At 38.5% G+C, this 16,816-nt stretch overlaps 1 protein-coding gene across 6 annotated transcripts in view; it reads left to right on the top strand.

Moving 5' to 3' along the window:
• Positions 1–1,294: 1,294 nt before the first annotated feature.
• Smap1 (small ArfGAP 1) overlaps positions 1,295–16,816 on the top strand; it is a 171,799-nt gene continuing 156,277 nt past the window's right edge. For 2 of the 6 annotated variants that reach the window (XM_063227014.1, XM_063227009.1), the window contains exon 1: positions 1,299–1,590. In XM_063227014.1, the coding sequence (XP_063083084.1) occupies positions 1,473–1,590 (118 nt within the window). In that variant the 5' untranslated portion in view covers positions 1,299–1,472. Of the gene's footprint in view, positions 1,591–1,784; positions 1,804–16,816 lie in introns of those variants that run through there. The other 4 variants (XM_063227007.1, XM_063227008.1, XM_063227012.1 and 1 more) reach the window with 4 other exon arrangements.

Below are 16,816 nucleotides of genomic sequence, written 5' to 3'. Positions count from 1 at the left end.
GAGGCAAGACTGTTTTGACTGGCTCCCAAGTCTTCCATAATACTGCTATGCTTGAGTTATCCAGCCTTGTCTCTCATCCACCCTCAGTAGTACCCAGGTGCTCGAGTTTTGTTTTCCAAGTTACTTGAAGCGTTTTTTTTGTGCACGTTCGTCAGTATTGTCCTCTATAACCCTCGTGTGATTTCTGTCTTCATAGCCAACAGGCTTCATAGCCTTAGCCTACCACTTGACATCCCCCCAGGACCGTGCAGTTTAAATTGAAATTTTAGTTCTGAGCATCTTCTTTGCTGTATGCATTGAACTTAATTCCACAAGTATTTTTGAGCCCCTATGCCGAGAACAGGACTAGGTAAGCATGAAGGTCACCTTTATATAGGGCCCAAAGCTAGGAATGGGGTTAGAGGAAACATGCCAGTCGTATTTCTGCTTGTCTAGCGTGGGCCTCACCACCGACAAGGGCTATGTGTGTTCTGCGTACACAAGCCACATATTAGAAACTACTAATAATTCACAACATGCTGAATCATTCAAACTGTCTCACCTAGAGTTCAAACCGAGTGAGCATGGCCTAGGGAGCTCTGAGCAATAATCAAGGGCGTCTTCTTTTCCTAGTTCTTTCTTTCATGAAAAATCACTGTTTATATAGCGTCTTGTTGAAGTAATACTCCCTTGTTTTCGGCTGCTTGGTCGCACTTTCGCCTCTTCCTGGAAGAGCTTATTGCCAGGTGTTTTAAGAACTGGAGACAACTGGCTTTGGGTTTAAATCTCAACGTTTCCAGCAGAGCAGCTCTAGAACCTGGACGAGCTACTGGACTCCGTGCTTCAAGCAGTTTCTGGTAGAATAATCACTCGACAGATAGATGTTTCCTCAATACACTGTTAGATGTCCCCTAAAGAAACTGACCTGCCTACTTCATTCTGTCCCAGTCTCTACCTTCTAGAACAGTGCCTGCTTCCAAACTGCGCATGCAAATCCATTCGATCACTATTATTTTCGTACTGAACAATACTGCCGATGTTTTGGAGGCAAAAACAAAAGCAAGAACGGAAAGGAAAGCGAGCTTCTTGTAAAAAAAAAATCTCCTGAGACCAGGTCCCTCCAGGTCCTTAGCGACAACAACACGTCAAAACAGAGACCTGCTAGCCACGCCGAACACCTCTCCCGCCGGCCCCGGCGTTTCCGCTCACAGCCCCAGCGACGGCCCCACGCATGCGCAAGGCGGCCCGGGCCCGCCGCCCGGAAGTCGCAGGTCGCCCCGCCCCTCCGGCTCTCCGCTCGGCCGGTCGTGGGGCCGCCGGGCGAGGAGGCGGGGCACGTCGGCCACCGCCCCTCCTCCGCCGCTGCCGCCGCCGCCGCCGCCGCGGCTTCCTGGGCTGAGTCCGCCCGCGGCCCCAGCGGCGCCAGGTGCGTTCGCCTCTCCGGACTCTTGCTTGCTCCTGGTCCCGTCGCCGCCGCCGCCGCTGCCGCCGAGATGGCGACGCGCTCCTGCCGGGAGAAGGCTCAGAAACTGAACGAGCAGCACCAGCTCATCCTGTCCAAACTGCTGAGGGAGGAGGACAACAAGTACTGCGCCGACTGCGAAGCCAAAGGTAGCGCGGACGCCGCCGCCGGCGCCTCTGCTGGGGCCTCCGGGCCGTGACCTTCGCGGCGCCCCGCCGCGGGCTGAAGGGGAGGCGGGGGCGGGGTCAGGACCCGGCTCCACCCGACCCAGCTGGGCCGGGACTGCGCCCACCGCTGCCGCTCTTGGCTTTCCCTTGCGCTGGAGGGCGGCCCTCTTGCGTGGCCCACCGCGTTCTCTGAGGGTGAGGCCGCCAGTGGCCGGGGTGCAGCCCCCATCCTCCCGGGGAACCGCGCCGTCCCCTTCCGGGCAGCTCCGCCTGCCTGCCCACCTGACAGCTTTGCACAAGCTCGGGCTTCTGTACGCGAAAGGGAGTAGGATAGTCCATTTTTTGGTGGGTTTCTGAATAGAATAGTTGCGGAAAGGTCCTTAGCAGTCGAGGTAATAGCATGGCTTTTGTAGCCTGGTTGTTGACTAGAATGAAGAGAGATTTCATTACTTGCGTCTCTGTTCCTGAAGGTGTTGATGTTAGATTCTTAGAACAGCTGTTTTGGGAGCCTATGTTTTGGGAGACACTGTTTTGTCTGCCTCATAGACGCAGGAGGTGCATTGTAAAGATGGACAGATGAAAAGATCTAATTTTATTTTGTTCAGTCGGAGGGCTTCTGCCTAAGCCTTTGGAAGAGATACACTATTTTTAGCTGAGATGTTTTGTTTGGAGATCCTGATTGATATTTAATGTCTTCTAAGTAAACTCATGGGGGGAAAATGTTTCAGATTTTTAAAAGCAAACCTCATGTAATTAGGTAAAGCGCTCACTTAGTTGTAAATTGGTTTATTTGATTTTTCGTTGCGAAATCTGTAGTTCTTCAAAGCAGGAGAGAGTCTTTGGGCATGTTTTTCAAGATTTTCTTCATTATGTGGCCGGAATTTCTGAAGCATTACTGTTCTTTAATACAGTAAATGAGTCATGCACGTTTCAGTTGGCTTATAATATTTGAATAGACGGAACCACATAGCACTGTCAGATTACTTCACCTTTAGAACAGGTGCTAGCTTACTGGACCTATAGGAATAGTGTAACTGCATCATTTTATGGAGCACTTTTCAGTATCATAGTAATTTGATTGTGTAAACTTCATATTTATGCTGTGTAACCTTTAAAACTATGCCTGATTCTTGTAATATTTACTTGCCCCATACTTGGTTGTGTGTGGTCATCTGGTAATATTGTACTGTCTTGAGATTCAATTGCTTGCTTATCACTATGCTAGTAAAACACTAAAAGATGAGTCTTTCAAAGGTTAGAGCTGGGGTGGAGAGTCACGTGTCATTTTGAGTAATAAAATGGCTCAGTAGAGATGCTTGTAAATATTACCTCTATTCATTAAAAATCAAATAATAGTTTCAGTGATTACCATTATATGTGGAAATAATTTAAAATTGTGTTCAAATTTCTTCTCTAAAAAATCCACTTTATAAAATCAGATTTTCAGGGCTGGGGATTTAGCTCAGCGGCATAAGCGCCTGCCTTGCAAGCAGGCGGTCGTGAGTTCGATCCTCGATACCGTTAAAAAGGAAAAAGACCAAAAAAAAAAAAAAAATCAGATTTTCACTGGGTATATTCATAAAATAATTTAAAAGCCTTTATTATGTTAACATTATTTTCATTTACTGGTTTTTGGATGGAGAGAGGAGATTCTAGCCCTTCTTAAATTAGAAAAGTTTTACTTTTCACCTGAAAAGTGGAGCGCATTTATGTTTTTTACTCACGATTTTTATTACCTCTGAAGTCAATAGATGTCTTTTTTTAAACATTTGGCATTGTCTTTTGTTTGTTAGTTTCGTTTTTTGAGAAGTGGAGGAAGTGAGAGACAGAATAGTAACAAAAGTTCAAAGATGCAAATTGAAGGGCATAAGCTCTGCAGATTGGTTTAGATTTTTTTTTCTTATATAAAGATTTAAAACGATCTTGTGAATGATTTGATCTAGGAAATTGACTTATCTTGATCACTCAAGAAAAATTTCTTGGATAGGGCCACTTACTGATTTAATTAGATTGATTTTATAGTTTTAGTTGTGTTGGTAATTGACACTTTTTTTAAAAATCTTTTTCTTTTTCTCGGTATGGGGGATTGAACTCATGATCACACACTTGCAAGGCAGGCGCTTATGCCACTGAGCTAAATCCCCAACCCCTAATGGACACATTTAAATATAATTTTGCAGCGGTTCAGTTGAGCTCCTTTGGACCCTGTTGATAGTAGAATTCTTAGCTTATTGTGTATGAGTTGGAATCTATTATATATGTCAGATAACAGTAAATGTAGATAGTGGAAATTCTGATTATGCTTTTAAAACACATGTAAAAGATCTTATTTTATAGTTTAGTTATTAAGAAGCTCTGTTCACTATATGTGTTGTTTTTCTCACTGTCTAATAAATTGCACCAAGCTTTTTGTGCATCTTGAAGCTCTTTGCTAGTTTACTCAAATTTCCTTGGTGTACTCAAGCTAAAGCCTAGGATTTGAGATTGCCTAGTTACCTTATGATAGTTGCAGAGGTATGTAAATTGACTTTTTCCTGAGTCACCAGTTTGTTTCCTGTATGAACAGTACCTAGGCAGGAAAGAGAAAAGGATGGCATAGGTGCCAGTTTCCTGCTCTTGATCTGCGTTCACCAAATATGTTCAGGAACTGGCAGATGGAACTGTTAGCACTTCTTCGCTGGCTACTAGGATGATTCTGTGGGAGTTGTAAAGCAGCTCTGTTGGCCATTAGTTGGTGGCAGTATTGAACAGTGGGGATCGAGAGACCCCTTTCCTTACTTAAAAGTTTTAATTTAAATTTCAGAATTTGAAGCTTCATCTATAAGTAATAGCAGCCTTGGTTTTGAAATACTGTGTATATAAACTGGCATGAAAGCGAGTCTTTGGCCTGTAATGATTGAAGTAGTCAGAATCTTGCCCATAGTAGAGATCATTTTGTTTCAGTCTGGCATTGAGAGGTAAAGCTCCTTGTTCACACTAAGCTCCTGAAGAAACACTCATGTCTTCATTCCTCAGATTTTTACTTGAAGACATACTGTTTGGTAAGTGCTGTCTTAGGATATGGAGTGAGCATTTGTTAAGAAATAAAAGAGTTGATTTGGTGAGGACTGTGCAGCAAATGAATCAGTCTCAAAACATGTTCTAAGCGCTGTAAAAGTGGTTTTAAGAAGTACCTCCTTTTCTGTTTATTGCTGGCTGGCTTCCTGCACTGTGATCTCTGCCCTCTGGTTGTTTTTACAGAATCTAGAACCTGCCTTAAGGCCTTTGCACATGCCATTCCTTCTGCCTGTGAAGCTAACAATATTTTTTGCCTTATTGCCTTACTAATTTGCTTAAAATTTCTTCTCAAAGGATATAATTCTCCTTGATCTGCTCAGATTAGTCGAGGCTTACATTATACACGTTAACACATCATCCTGAATCTTTTATTGCATTTATTCCAGTTATAATTAAACATTATTGAAGTAATTATTGGTTACTCCATTACCCTATTGGATTATCCCTGCAAGAAAGAAGAGATTTGTTTTGTCTTGTTTGAGATAATTTCCCCAGGCCTCAGCCCAAGTGCATGACATGTGGTAAGTAAATGTTAACTCAGCAAATACCTTGAAGGGGTGACTGGGTGAAGTGAAGATGCACAGAGCCAGAAGTAGGCAGCAGCGTGTGAAAGGAGTGGTATTTGGAGTACCTGTAGGAGCCACCAAAGGAGACTGCTGTTAGCTGGGTTCTGAAGATGCAAGGGATTTCTCTAGATGGGAAAGGAATTTAAAAACTGGCAGTGCACACAAAGGTACAGGTGTATAAAGGATAGAAGAGTTTAGCATAAGGCCTTTTTTTTTGTAAATTGTTTCTAAATTTGATCATATTTGGTAATAAGTCAGAAGATGGTGAGAGATTGTAAAGAAGTTGTAGAGTGAGGAGATTCTTAACAAGGAAGAGCATAAGAAGAGTCTAAGCACATGTAATGTGAATGAATCAAAGAGGATAAAGCATGAAACAGATATACTGTACGTATTTTTTTTTAGCTAAAAGCATTTTAAGGAATCAGGTACAGCACTTAAAACCATAGCTGGGCTGGGGATTTAGCTCAGCGGCATAAGCACCTGCCTAGCAAGTGTGAGCTCCTCAGTTCAATTCCTGGTGCAAAAAAAACCCAAAAACCAAACAAACAAACCACAAAACAGTAGTTGGAGGAGGGAAAAGCAGGAGCCTTCTCTTTTCGAGATCACGTATACTGCCACTTCAGCCATTGCCCCACTGTCATGGCTCCTTCTTACCCAAAAAACTGGTGCGCTGATTGGAGACAGATTGTGGTTGCTGCAGCCCGCCTTGACAGTTAGACATTTTTGTTAGGTTTCTGTACTGTAGGAATATGGCCTGTGCCATACTTGTGGTTTCCACTTGCAAATAATTGGCAGACCCTTGTCTTCCAGAGAATCTTACCTCTAACTTCTTCAAAAAGTAGAAATGGGAAGAGCCAGTTAGGGTATGAAAGGCAGACTTGGAGTCTGTTATAGCTAGTGAGGATAGAGAATGTTTGTCATTGCATTTGTTATTTTAGAGTTGTTATGTAAGTGTATTACTAAAAGGTAGAGATTGCTTTGAGAAACTGGTGTTTATGATGTTTATGCTTGCAGAATACATTTATGTAAACAAAGTTTGTGATTATAACTGGATCTAAAGAAACTTGTCTATCTTAAGTTTTCTCAAAATATAAACTTAAGTTTTGTGGATCTGTTGTTCATGTAATTCTGATGATTTTGAGGTTTTCCTTGATGGTTGTGTTTAGAGCCCTGATGTCAAAGCTAGGATGGAAACTATTTACTCATATTTTAAGACTTGGGCTGCAAGTCGTCCCTTTCCTTTTACTTTTTTTTAAGATTACAGTATTATTATGTACTACTTGACTTCATTCTTGTAGGCTGTATGTATGTACATACTCATCTCTTACATTGTTTCCCACAATAGTTGTATGTATATCTTGACTTATAGAGGATTTGCATCCACCTGTACAAGTAAAATATTTGATACCCTAACCATATACTTTATAAATTCAAGCTTTTTTTCTACTGGTAATGGTTCTGTACTAGTAGTCTTTTAACTAGCATCAAGCCATTTTTTTCCTCTTTCAGTTTTCTCAATAGAATAAGGTAAATAGATGCGGAATGCATTTTACTTAAGTTGGTATTATTATCAGAAGTGTTGACTGCCTAATATTTTCATCACTGTAAAGAGTTGATTTAGTAAATCAGTGTTTTCTGGGCTATATTTTTTTTATTGCTATAACAAAGTACCTGAGACTGGATAAAGAAAATAGATTGATTTTACTTATAGTTTTAGTGGCTGTAAATTCCAATAATATGGTGCTGGCTTTGGCAAGGGCCTCGCTAGCTGCATCAAGTCATAGTGAGTGGCCTCATGGCAGGAACATGTGCAGAAGGAAGAAATCACATGGTGAGAGAGAAAGCCAGAGGCAGGCGAAAAAGGAAGGGGTTAGACTTTCCTAGAAACTAACAAAGATCTCAGGAGAGCTACTCTAACCCCTTTAGAGGCCAGTGCCCAGTGACCCTAGCTACCTTCCCTTGGTGTTCACTTAAAGGTCTCATGGACAGTGTCTCACACTGCCACATCCAGGACCATCCAGCATGAAGCCTTGGGGGACAAACCCCATCCAAAGCATGCCATCATATTATGGAGGTTAAGTGCTGTCTTAGGTATTGTTGTGTGTGCTAAAATGTTTTGAGTTTGCTGTATAAGCCAGCTTAGAGATCTCACTAGAGATGAAACAATTAACAGATAACTCAAATTATTGGTAGACTGGTAGATTCATTAGATGGTTAGAGATGGCATAGGTTCAATCTGACTGGGATAAAATTACAAACAACTTTATGTTATGTGATAAATTATAGTATTTTTTTCTTAAAGGAGATATTTTATGTACTGTATATTTATTTATTACCTCATTTAATTTGCAAACCTTTTGAGGTAAATGACGCAATTATTCTATTTCAATGATGAGACAAGCACAGAAAGGTTAAACAACTCCCAGTTTTATAGAGCTAGGAAGTAGAAAAAGCTAGGCATTGTTCATTAGAAAAATTTTTTGACATGGCTACTTTATTTCAATCTTTTCTTCTTTTTTAAACTAGGGATTAAAGCAAGAGATAGGAAGATAAGGGCCATGGTCTAAAAGGATGTACTAATCCATCAGTATACAGAAAAGTGTCAGTCCCAGGTCTAATTTGAGATGTTTGCTTTTGACTGGAATCTGGGAATTTGGGTTTAGTGTGATGATCCCTTCACTGTAAGTAGTAAGAATCTTACTGTGTCTAAACTGTTTATATAAACAATGTGAGTTTTACTGAATACTTGCTTTTTTCCCCTAGAAGTTTGAAATTTGTATATGTGCCTGGCAAGGGTGCTTACCTGCTCAGTTCCCCAGTAAAACCTTAGGTGCTAAGTCTCTAATAGTATTGCTACTATAAAAACTTTCCATAAACCCAGTGGCTTAAAACAATAGGAATTTATTGTCTTAAGAATTTTGGAGGTCAGTGGATCTTGCTGAGCAAAAGCAAGGTGTTGGTGTGCCTGTGTACCTTCTGGAGTCTGTAGGGGAGTATCTGTTTCAATACCTTTCCTGATTTGGAGAGGCCATTGGTATTCTTTGGCGCCTGGCGCTTAACCTTCATTTTCAGAGTTAGCAGCTTGTCATCCTGAATTCCCTCCTCTGTCTTTAGTCATTACATCTTATCTGGCACCTTTAAGGACTCTTGTGTTTACACTGGGTTCATCTGGATAAACCAGGAAAATACTCCATCTCAGTGTCTTTAAATTATTCACAGGGATTAGAACATAGACATCTGCTAGGGCCATTATTCTGCCTAACTACAAGTGGATATGTGATACTATTGTGTATTGAATCCAGATTTTTAATTGTTTTTTGAGTTGAGTCTTACTATGTTGCCCAGATTGGCTTTGAATTTGTAATTTCCCTGACTCAGTCCAGTGGCTAGATTACAGGCATGTGCCCAAAGCCTGGTTTTTGAGTTTAGATTAAGTGTGTTTGTATGTATGTTTGTTTGTTTGATTTTAATTTTGTGGTTCTGGGATTAAACCCAGGGCTTTCTCACTAAGCACAGCCTCCCTTTTTTTCTTTGAGACAGGATCTTGATGAGTCACTAAATTGACAAAGTGAGGCTCAAATTTGTGATCCTCCTGCATCAGCCTCCCAGAGTGCTGGCATTATAGGTATGTGCTGCCAGGCCTGCCTTTGAATTTAGATTTTTTTAATGAAAGATACTGTTTTGGATGTATTTAAGATGGTGTAGGATGGGGATGAATACAATTTATATGAACTATTCTCACAGGAGTTATTTTTAAAATATATTTATGCAATAATAGTCTTTTAATAGTCACTTTGCACTGTGGCCATTTATGTGGAAAGTCCTAAGAAATTTATAAAAAAATAGCTTAGCATCAGTTAACTTTATCAAAGTTTCAAGTATCCATAGTGACTAGAAAAATTAATAATTTCTATATACAAACAAGTAAATACAAGTTGAAGTAAAAATTGCTATTTACAATAATAAAATATAAAAACTTAAGGATAAATTTAACAAAATATGTGCAAGAATGTCACTGAAGAGATAAATGGGGGAATAAACTATGTTCATGAATTAGATGACTCAGTATTTTAAAAAGTGTGAGTATTCTTTTTTTTTCTCATGACCTTAGCTTGCCAGGCAGGGGCTTATGCCGCTTAGCTAAATCCCTGTCCATTGTTCTTTAATATCTAAATCAGCATGATTCTAGTCACAATCCTGGAAGACTTATTTTTAATGAAATACAAAGCACCCTCCTAAAATCAAAACAGTTTTGTTTGAAAAAGAAAATTCTAGATTTTTTATAGAAACTGATTTTTGGCTAATTGTGGTACACGCCTGTAATCCTAGTACTTGAGAGACTGAGGCAGGAGGAATTCTGCAAGTTTGAGATTAGCTTGGGCTACATAGCAAGGCCTTGTCTCAAAAACAAAACAGTAGAACAAAACAACAAGAACTCTGACTTTTGTAATTATTATAAAGCTACGATTACCAAGACAGTATGGCATTAGTGTAAAGACAGACACAACAAAAACCTTGAGTTTTGTGATTATTATAAAGCTACAGTTATCAGGACAATGTAGCATTAATATAAAGAGAGATACACATCACTAAAAGTCCAGAAACACTCTCTCAGATAGGGTCAATAAATTTTTGTTTTTTTCTGTACTGGGAATCAAATTCAGGACCTCATACTTGTCAGGCAGGCACTGTGGAGCTGAGCTGTATCCCTGGCCTCATGGTCAGTTAATTTTTAACTTCAGTGTCAAGGTAGTTCAATGGGAGAAACAATAGTCTTTTCAACAATAATACCACCAGAGTATGCCTCAACCCTTATCTTATACTATACACAAAAATTAATTTGAAGTAATTGTAAAACTAAATGAAACTAAGGCAGAGATTTTTTTGGATAGGACACACATATACATTTCATAAGGATAAAATTGCAAAAATAGACTTCATCAAAATTAAAAGCTTTTGCTTTTCAAAAGAATGAAAAGGCAAGTCAGATTGGGAGAAAATATATCTGATAAGGACTTTTGTTCAAAATGATATGTTGTACTGCACAGCCTATTAAATAAAATTTCTACTTGTATATTTATAGCAGCTTTATACATAGTACCCAAACACTGGAAACAGTCCAAATGTGCATCACTTCGGTGAATGAGTAATGAAAATAGTTCATCTGAAGGATGTAGTGCATCCTTTGTAACACAAAGGAATAATAGTCATTATGCTTGAAGTAATTCATACATCAAACATCACTTAATATATGTTTTGAGCTAATATAGTGACAGTCATCTCTATAAAAAAGATAAGACTTAAAGGGAAGTAGATCCTGGGATTGCCAGGCATTGGGGGAGGGAGATTATTTCAAAATTAAAATGTATATAATTATTTTATTTTATTAATTTTGTGGTATTAGCAGTTACTATGGATGGGACAAGTTTTTTAATTGTTTTATTTCAATGTATGTAACATAGATACTCCTAAGTTACTTTCTTTTTCCATGGAAATACATTTAATGGTCTGAGTAAATGGTCTGAGCATTCTTAAATTTTTAAATGATCTGAGCATTTAAAAATAATGCTCTCCTCAATCCTGCCTTAACGGATTAAAAATGCTTGATTTGTACCCTTTTTTGTTTTCTTGGGTTTTCTTTTTTTGCTAAGTTGATTAGAATACTAATGAGTACTTTAAAAACCATATAGAAATAAGTGATGTAATGTTTTTTCTTGAATTATTCATACACAGCTTATAAGGATGATTGTAGCCATCTTTACAACATTTTGGTGCCTCTAGTTATAGGATATTGTTAGTCAATGTGATAATCTATATATATGTAATGAAAATAAGGAGATAGGTAAGATTGTCATTATACTAGCTAGAAGAATACTGTTTAAGTAATTTTTAAAAAAAAAAATTCCAAGGAGATATACAACTTTTTGGTTCTAATATACTGGGATTTTTTGTGTATTGTGTGAGGTATATGTTTACTTAGTAAAGCCTTGGATTGTGAGTCAGTTATTCTGTGAGTGTTGCACAAGATGAGCAAATCTTTCTAATAAATTTTACCTTGATAAATGAGTGATGTCATGCAAAACAAGTACTATGTGACCCTGAATGTCACATGATCATAACTGATCTAATGGTCTTCCCTCATTTCTCTTGGGATTGTGGGTGATCATCTCCCAATAGTAAGAAGTTATGGAGGAGCTCCTGTCTGAAGAGGGGGAGGAGAAAAAGTAAGAGGAATCCTTCAGTTCAAATGAGGTTAGGGAAATACGTAAAATTTGGGAAACAGCACAGAATTTTTTACAAAAGTACCAACCAAATAAGGTTATAGCAGTGTGAATGATGATTCTGTCTAATGATAGCACAATATCACATTTTGGTGAAATCTCAAAAAGTAGGCAAAAGCAAGTGTGATGGGATAGGTTCCTTGTTAGAGTTTCATAAAAAGGAAAAGATTTCAATGAATCAATAGATAGCAGTGATTCCGTTAGTGATAGTGAAAGTGGTTCTACACAGTAACCCTGTTTTACTTTTCTTGTTGCTGAGACAACATTCAGAGTTGAAGAAGGAAAGGTTCATTTTGGCTCACAGTTTGTAGAGGCTTCAGTCCATAGTTAGATGGCTCTACTGCGTGGTAGCATGGCAGAAAGGACATGCAGGGAAGGAATAGTTCATAGCAAAGCAGCAAAGTAACAGTCCACAGCAGCAGTGGCTTCTTTCTGTCCCTTTATATTCTACCCAGCTGTAAGCCTCTTGATTAGTCCCATCCACACTAAGGGTAAGGCATGCTTAATCCTAGCATCACACTCTTGATCTACTACTTCTGAAAAGGCTCACTCACCCATGACTGCATGAGGCTTTGGGGACATCTAGATACAAGCCATAACACTTGCCTCTCTCATCTCACTCACACCAGCCACATAGGTTTTCAAAGGTAAATGCAAGTTAACTTATTTTTTTTTTTTACATTATATGTTTTCTTTATTGTTTGTATTACTGTATTGTAACCATTTTTTAATGAATATTTTTAGGTTGTGAAATGAATCATCTGAGTTTCTATTATTTCTTATGGGGAAATTCACAAGAGCAAAAAGGGCAAAAGGGCAAAAGCACATCTCCTTCCCTCCCTTATATTGTATGCAGTTCACCCATCCCAGGGCAGATGCAGCACTCATGCTGCCAATCCCATCACTAGACAGTGAACCAGTCACAAACTCTAGATATAGCTGCTTTTGAAAGGCTGGCCTCTGTTCGTGACTGCATGAGGCCTTGGGGTGACATTGAGACACAAACTATAACGTTCCTTCTCTAGCCCCCCACCAAAGACTCATGCACATCTCTTTATGAGAAAGGCATTTAGTCTATCTGCAAGAGTTGCTAAGTTCCTGACAGTTTCAGCACTGCTGAAAAGTCCCGAGTCCAAAGTCTCTTCTGAGATTTAAGACAGACTCAACTGTAAGCCCCTGTATAAAGGAAAACAAAGTTAAACACCTCCAACATTCAATGGCACAAGATAGACATTTCTACTCCAAAAGGTACAAATGGGGATACATAGGTTTGGGACCAAAACAAATCCAAAATCCAGCAAACCAAACATTAAGTCTGTAGTTCCATGTGCAGTGAAGCAGTCTGTGGTAAATTGTGAGCTCTAAAAGGCTTGCATGACTCAGCCCTTGTGGCATTTCTGGTGTTGTAGCTCCTATGGTTTCTCTCTTGGGCCAGCCTTGTTTCTTCTTTGCAGGTTTTCTTAGACATCTATGCTCCTGGCTTTTCCAAACTTCTGAGTTCTCCACTGCATCTTTGGCTTCACACTCACAGCTTCACATACTGCCTTCTCAGGGGCCCACTGCTTGACCTCCTAAGGCCTTCTGGAATTGGGGAGGAAACTGCCTTAACCTCAGAACTCTTGAATTCTGCATGGACCTAAAACCAGCGCCATGTGGATGCTGCCAAGGTCTGCTGCCAATTGGAGCAGTAGCCAGGTTTTTCTTCTCTGTTGGCTGTAGGGGTCAAGTGCCTGGATCACTGGGCACTCTGAACCTGCTTGTGAGGAACAAATTCTCTATGCTGCTGCCATTCTGGAACGTGGCGCTCTGTGACTTTTTCCTTAAAGCAAAGTCTTTCATTTAGGTAGTTTTGGGGCTGCAAAGGGTGGGGACCTCCTGCTTCCTGTGATTTTTCTCAGGTCATCTTTTCTATTCTCATCTTCCTTCTCAGCAATCCAGATCTTCTTAGCTCTCTTTGCAGTCACAGCTTTAGCAGAGCTTCATTTTTGTCCAAACTAACAATATTTTAAATCATTCTTCTGGCCTCTTTGCTCTTGGTTCTCAATGTAGATGTGGCTCAAAGCCCTCAACAAGTCATGTTACCACCTCAATATTTGATTGCTTTGAAATTTTTTCTCCCAGATTAATTAGCCCACTGCCCTTCATCTTAGTCTCAAGCAAAATTTCTGATACAGCAAAATGCAGACAGACTTTTTGCAAAGCTGTAACATACATCCTCTGGAATCTGGCATCCAGTGCAGTCCTTCTCAGCAGAAACCTCCCAAGCCTGACCTTTACTGGCAGGATTTCTGTCACTGAGCTCTGACCCTTGCCCTGCCACAGCTGGATCCTTTGTAGGGCCTGCAGAAAGGAAGGCTACTAAGCTGCCAGGGGGGCACTAAGGAAAGGCTTAAAGGACTTCTTACTGGTTTTGTATTGTTTTGAGTTTCATCTTAAATTTCAGTTTATTTATTTATTTATTTATTTAATCTTATTTCAGTTTAGGTAGAAGCTATATTGATGCCGTATGCCAGCTGGGTGGATTTCAGAGTAATTCACATATATGGTGATACAAGCATGGAGGCCAAGAAGATATTTTATTGCAACACATTTAAAGGCACAGCAGACTTATTGATACATTGATATAGAGGGTAAAGAGATTGTACACAGCATATTTTTAATTTAAAAAAATAAAGCAAAAATGTTTTTTGTTTTTTTTTCCCTAATTTTAAAAGAGGATTATACTAGACTCCAGATGAAAGAATTGCCCCTCCCCCCCTTTCCCTAGATTTATTGTTGTGAACTTTTTTGAATTTAAAATTATTTTAACTTAATTTTAGATGTAATTGATTACCCTATGAGGGCTAGCCTTTTGATTGATTATTCTAGGATGGTAAAAAAGTAAATTTATCAAAATACTTGATACACTTTTACTTCTTTGCGATCTGATTTCTTTTTCTATTTTCAAGAAATTAATTTTGAAAGCAAAGGTTCCTATTTTTAGTAATACTACTCTCCTCGTTAAGTCACGTTGAAGTTTTTCCATGTGAAAATTTATTCATCTATTGAGCAGAGAATTTCCTTCTTATTTAGTGAAAATTAGTTATCACTAGAAATCTTTTTAAAATATAGAGACAACAATTTCCATTCCATGGATAAAGAAAGGTGACTATTTTCTTTTTTGGCTTTTATTGTTTGTCTCATATTTAAGTGGTTTTTAAAAAATGAACTTTAATATAACTATAAAGTTAGCCTATAAACCATAGGAAACAAAGGTTTTTTAAACCTCAAATGTATATATTTGGCTGTTTTTCAAAAAATTTATGGTACTTTGGGTTTCTGATCCAGTGGGTGAAAGGACATCAAGTTGTTACTGGGGACTGAACCTGCTGCCTTCAGACGGAGCTGTGTCCCACACTTTTTTTTAAATTTTGAGACAGGATTTTGCCAACTTGCCCGGGCTGGGCTTGAACTTGCTGTCCTGTGTCTCACTTTCCCAGATGGCTGGGATTATAGATGTGTGCTGCCATACTCAGCTGGGAGAAATTATTTAAGGAGAGTTTAGACTGTCAGGTTTTTATTAGGACCTGATTAAACTGATGTGGAGAAAGAGAAATTCCCAATGATAACCTACTCTGTCCTGTCTCACCATCAGAGGGTGAAAAACCAAGAAACACTGGTGAGGTTCACGTTGATGAGGAGGCATGAGACTTACTGAAAGATTGAGGTGGAGTCACAAGGCTGTAGAATGTTCCCCCACTCCTCATGCTGAATCACCATACTGATTTGTAAAGATATATTATGTAGCAGTTTTTAGCAGTTGTCATGTCTGGCTGTCAAGAAAAAATGATAAGACATACCGAAATGCAAAACAAAATTAAGCAGCTTATTTTAAATTTCACGAAGTATTTTCAGAATATCTAATGTGGTAATTTGCCATGTGGGATATAGAATGTAACTGGAAAAATATATAGCAACATTTTCATGTGTTCAAGTGAATGTATAAAGCCCGGGTGTATATAATTAATAAATGGCTAAAGAAATCATTGTGCTTATATTGCATAAACTTATCCAGTATACGCTAAATTCTTTTAGTTTAGGAAGTTTTGAATTTTTGTAGAGGAGAGAGGTTCAGTCTCAAATAGTATTTCCCAGAGCTAAAGAACAGGTTTTTATATGAGTTCCACTTAGCTGAGCTTCAAGTCTTTTGTATACTTTGAAAATTTATATTCAGATTATTTTTAGAATTTGCACCAAGTAGGAAGTATTATACTGGTAGTATCAGTGATGTTTCATAGATGTATGTGCCTCCTGGAAATACTGCAGTAGGAGGTTATAGTTGTTGTATAAACATGAGTTTAGTATATTTTACCAGGTTAGTGATGTGAAAAAAATTTGAGTGGGCTTATTCTTCTGAATTCAGAAGGATTTAAGAGACATAAATATAATACAGAGTTCTTAAGAGGATACCTTTTTGAAAATTTTTTACAAAAAATTATGAAGAAACACACTGAGAAGTTTTGTTAGGTGGGATAATGATATTTTGAAGTGAAGTCTTAAAGGGTCCATCATGTCTGAAATTAAGATGCTTAAATGTAAAAAGATGAAACTATGATAAAATATTAGAGTTTTTGAGACTAGATAATGGCTACACTATACTATTCTGTCTTTTCTATAGATTGTACTTTTTTGTACATAAGGAAACTTAAGCTACCAGCAAAAAAAAGGGATCATTTTGGACTTAATAAATGTTCATTTCTCTTTGATCTTAATTTTTTTTCCCGGTTAGATGCACAGTGTTAAATTTATCTTGACTTACATAGCCTCTCTGTCTATACATATGTTATAGTTTTCAATGAGTATTAGGAATATTTTTCAAAATATATCAACTATTCTGCATATGCTGATAATCTGTGAAACATACCAAAAATTTTTTGAAAATCATTAAACGATTGCAAACATAGTGGGATTAAAAAGTAAATAGCTTTTGGCTCTTAATGATATATCTGATCATTTTAGGATGGTGAATCAGGGGCTGGGGATTTAGCTCAGCTGCATAAGCACCTGCTTTGCAAGCAGTCGGTCATGACTTTGATTCCCGGTACTGATTAAAAAAAAAAAAAGTGAAAACAAAAGGATTATCGTGAAACTACTTTTTGTTAAAAGAAGGCATTGGAAAATGTAGTAATTGATGATCTTCTAATTTTGCTTCTGTCGTCCTATTTTTAAAGAAAATACTGAAAAGAAGTATGAAAATACACCACAACCTCTATTGCTAATCATTGTCTTGGATTTTATCCAGGAATTTGCCCTTGACGTCTTTGG

Source organism: Cavia porcellus, unplaced genomic scaffold (genome assembly GCF_034190915.1).
Source record: "Cavia porcellus strain 051 isolate PalLab524CR breed Dunkin Hartley unplaced genomic scaffold, mCavPor4.1 scaffold_16, whole genome shotgun sequence".
Taxonomy (NCBI): Eukaryota; Metazoa; Chordata; class Mammalia; order Rodentia; family Caviidae; genus Cavia; species Cavia porcellus.
This window is presented reverse-complemented; position numbering and strand designations above follow the sequence as displayed.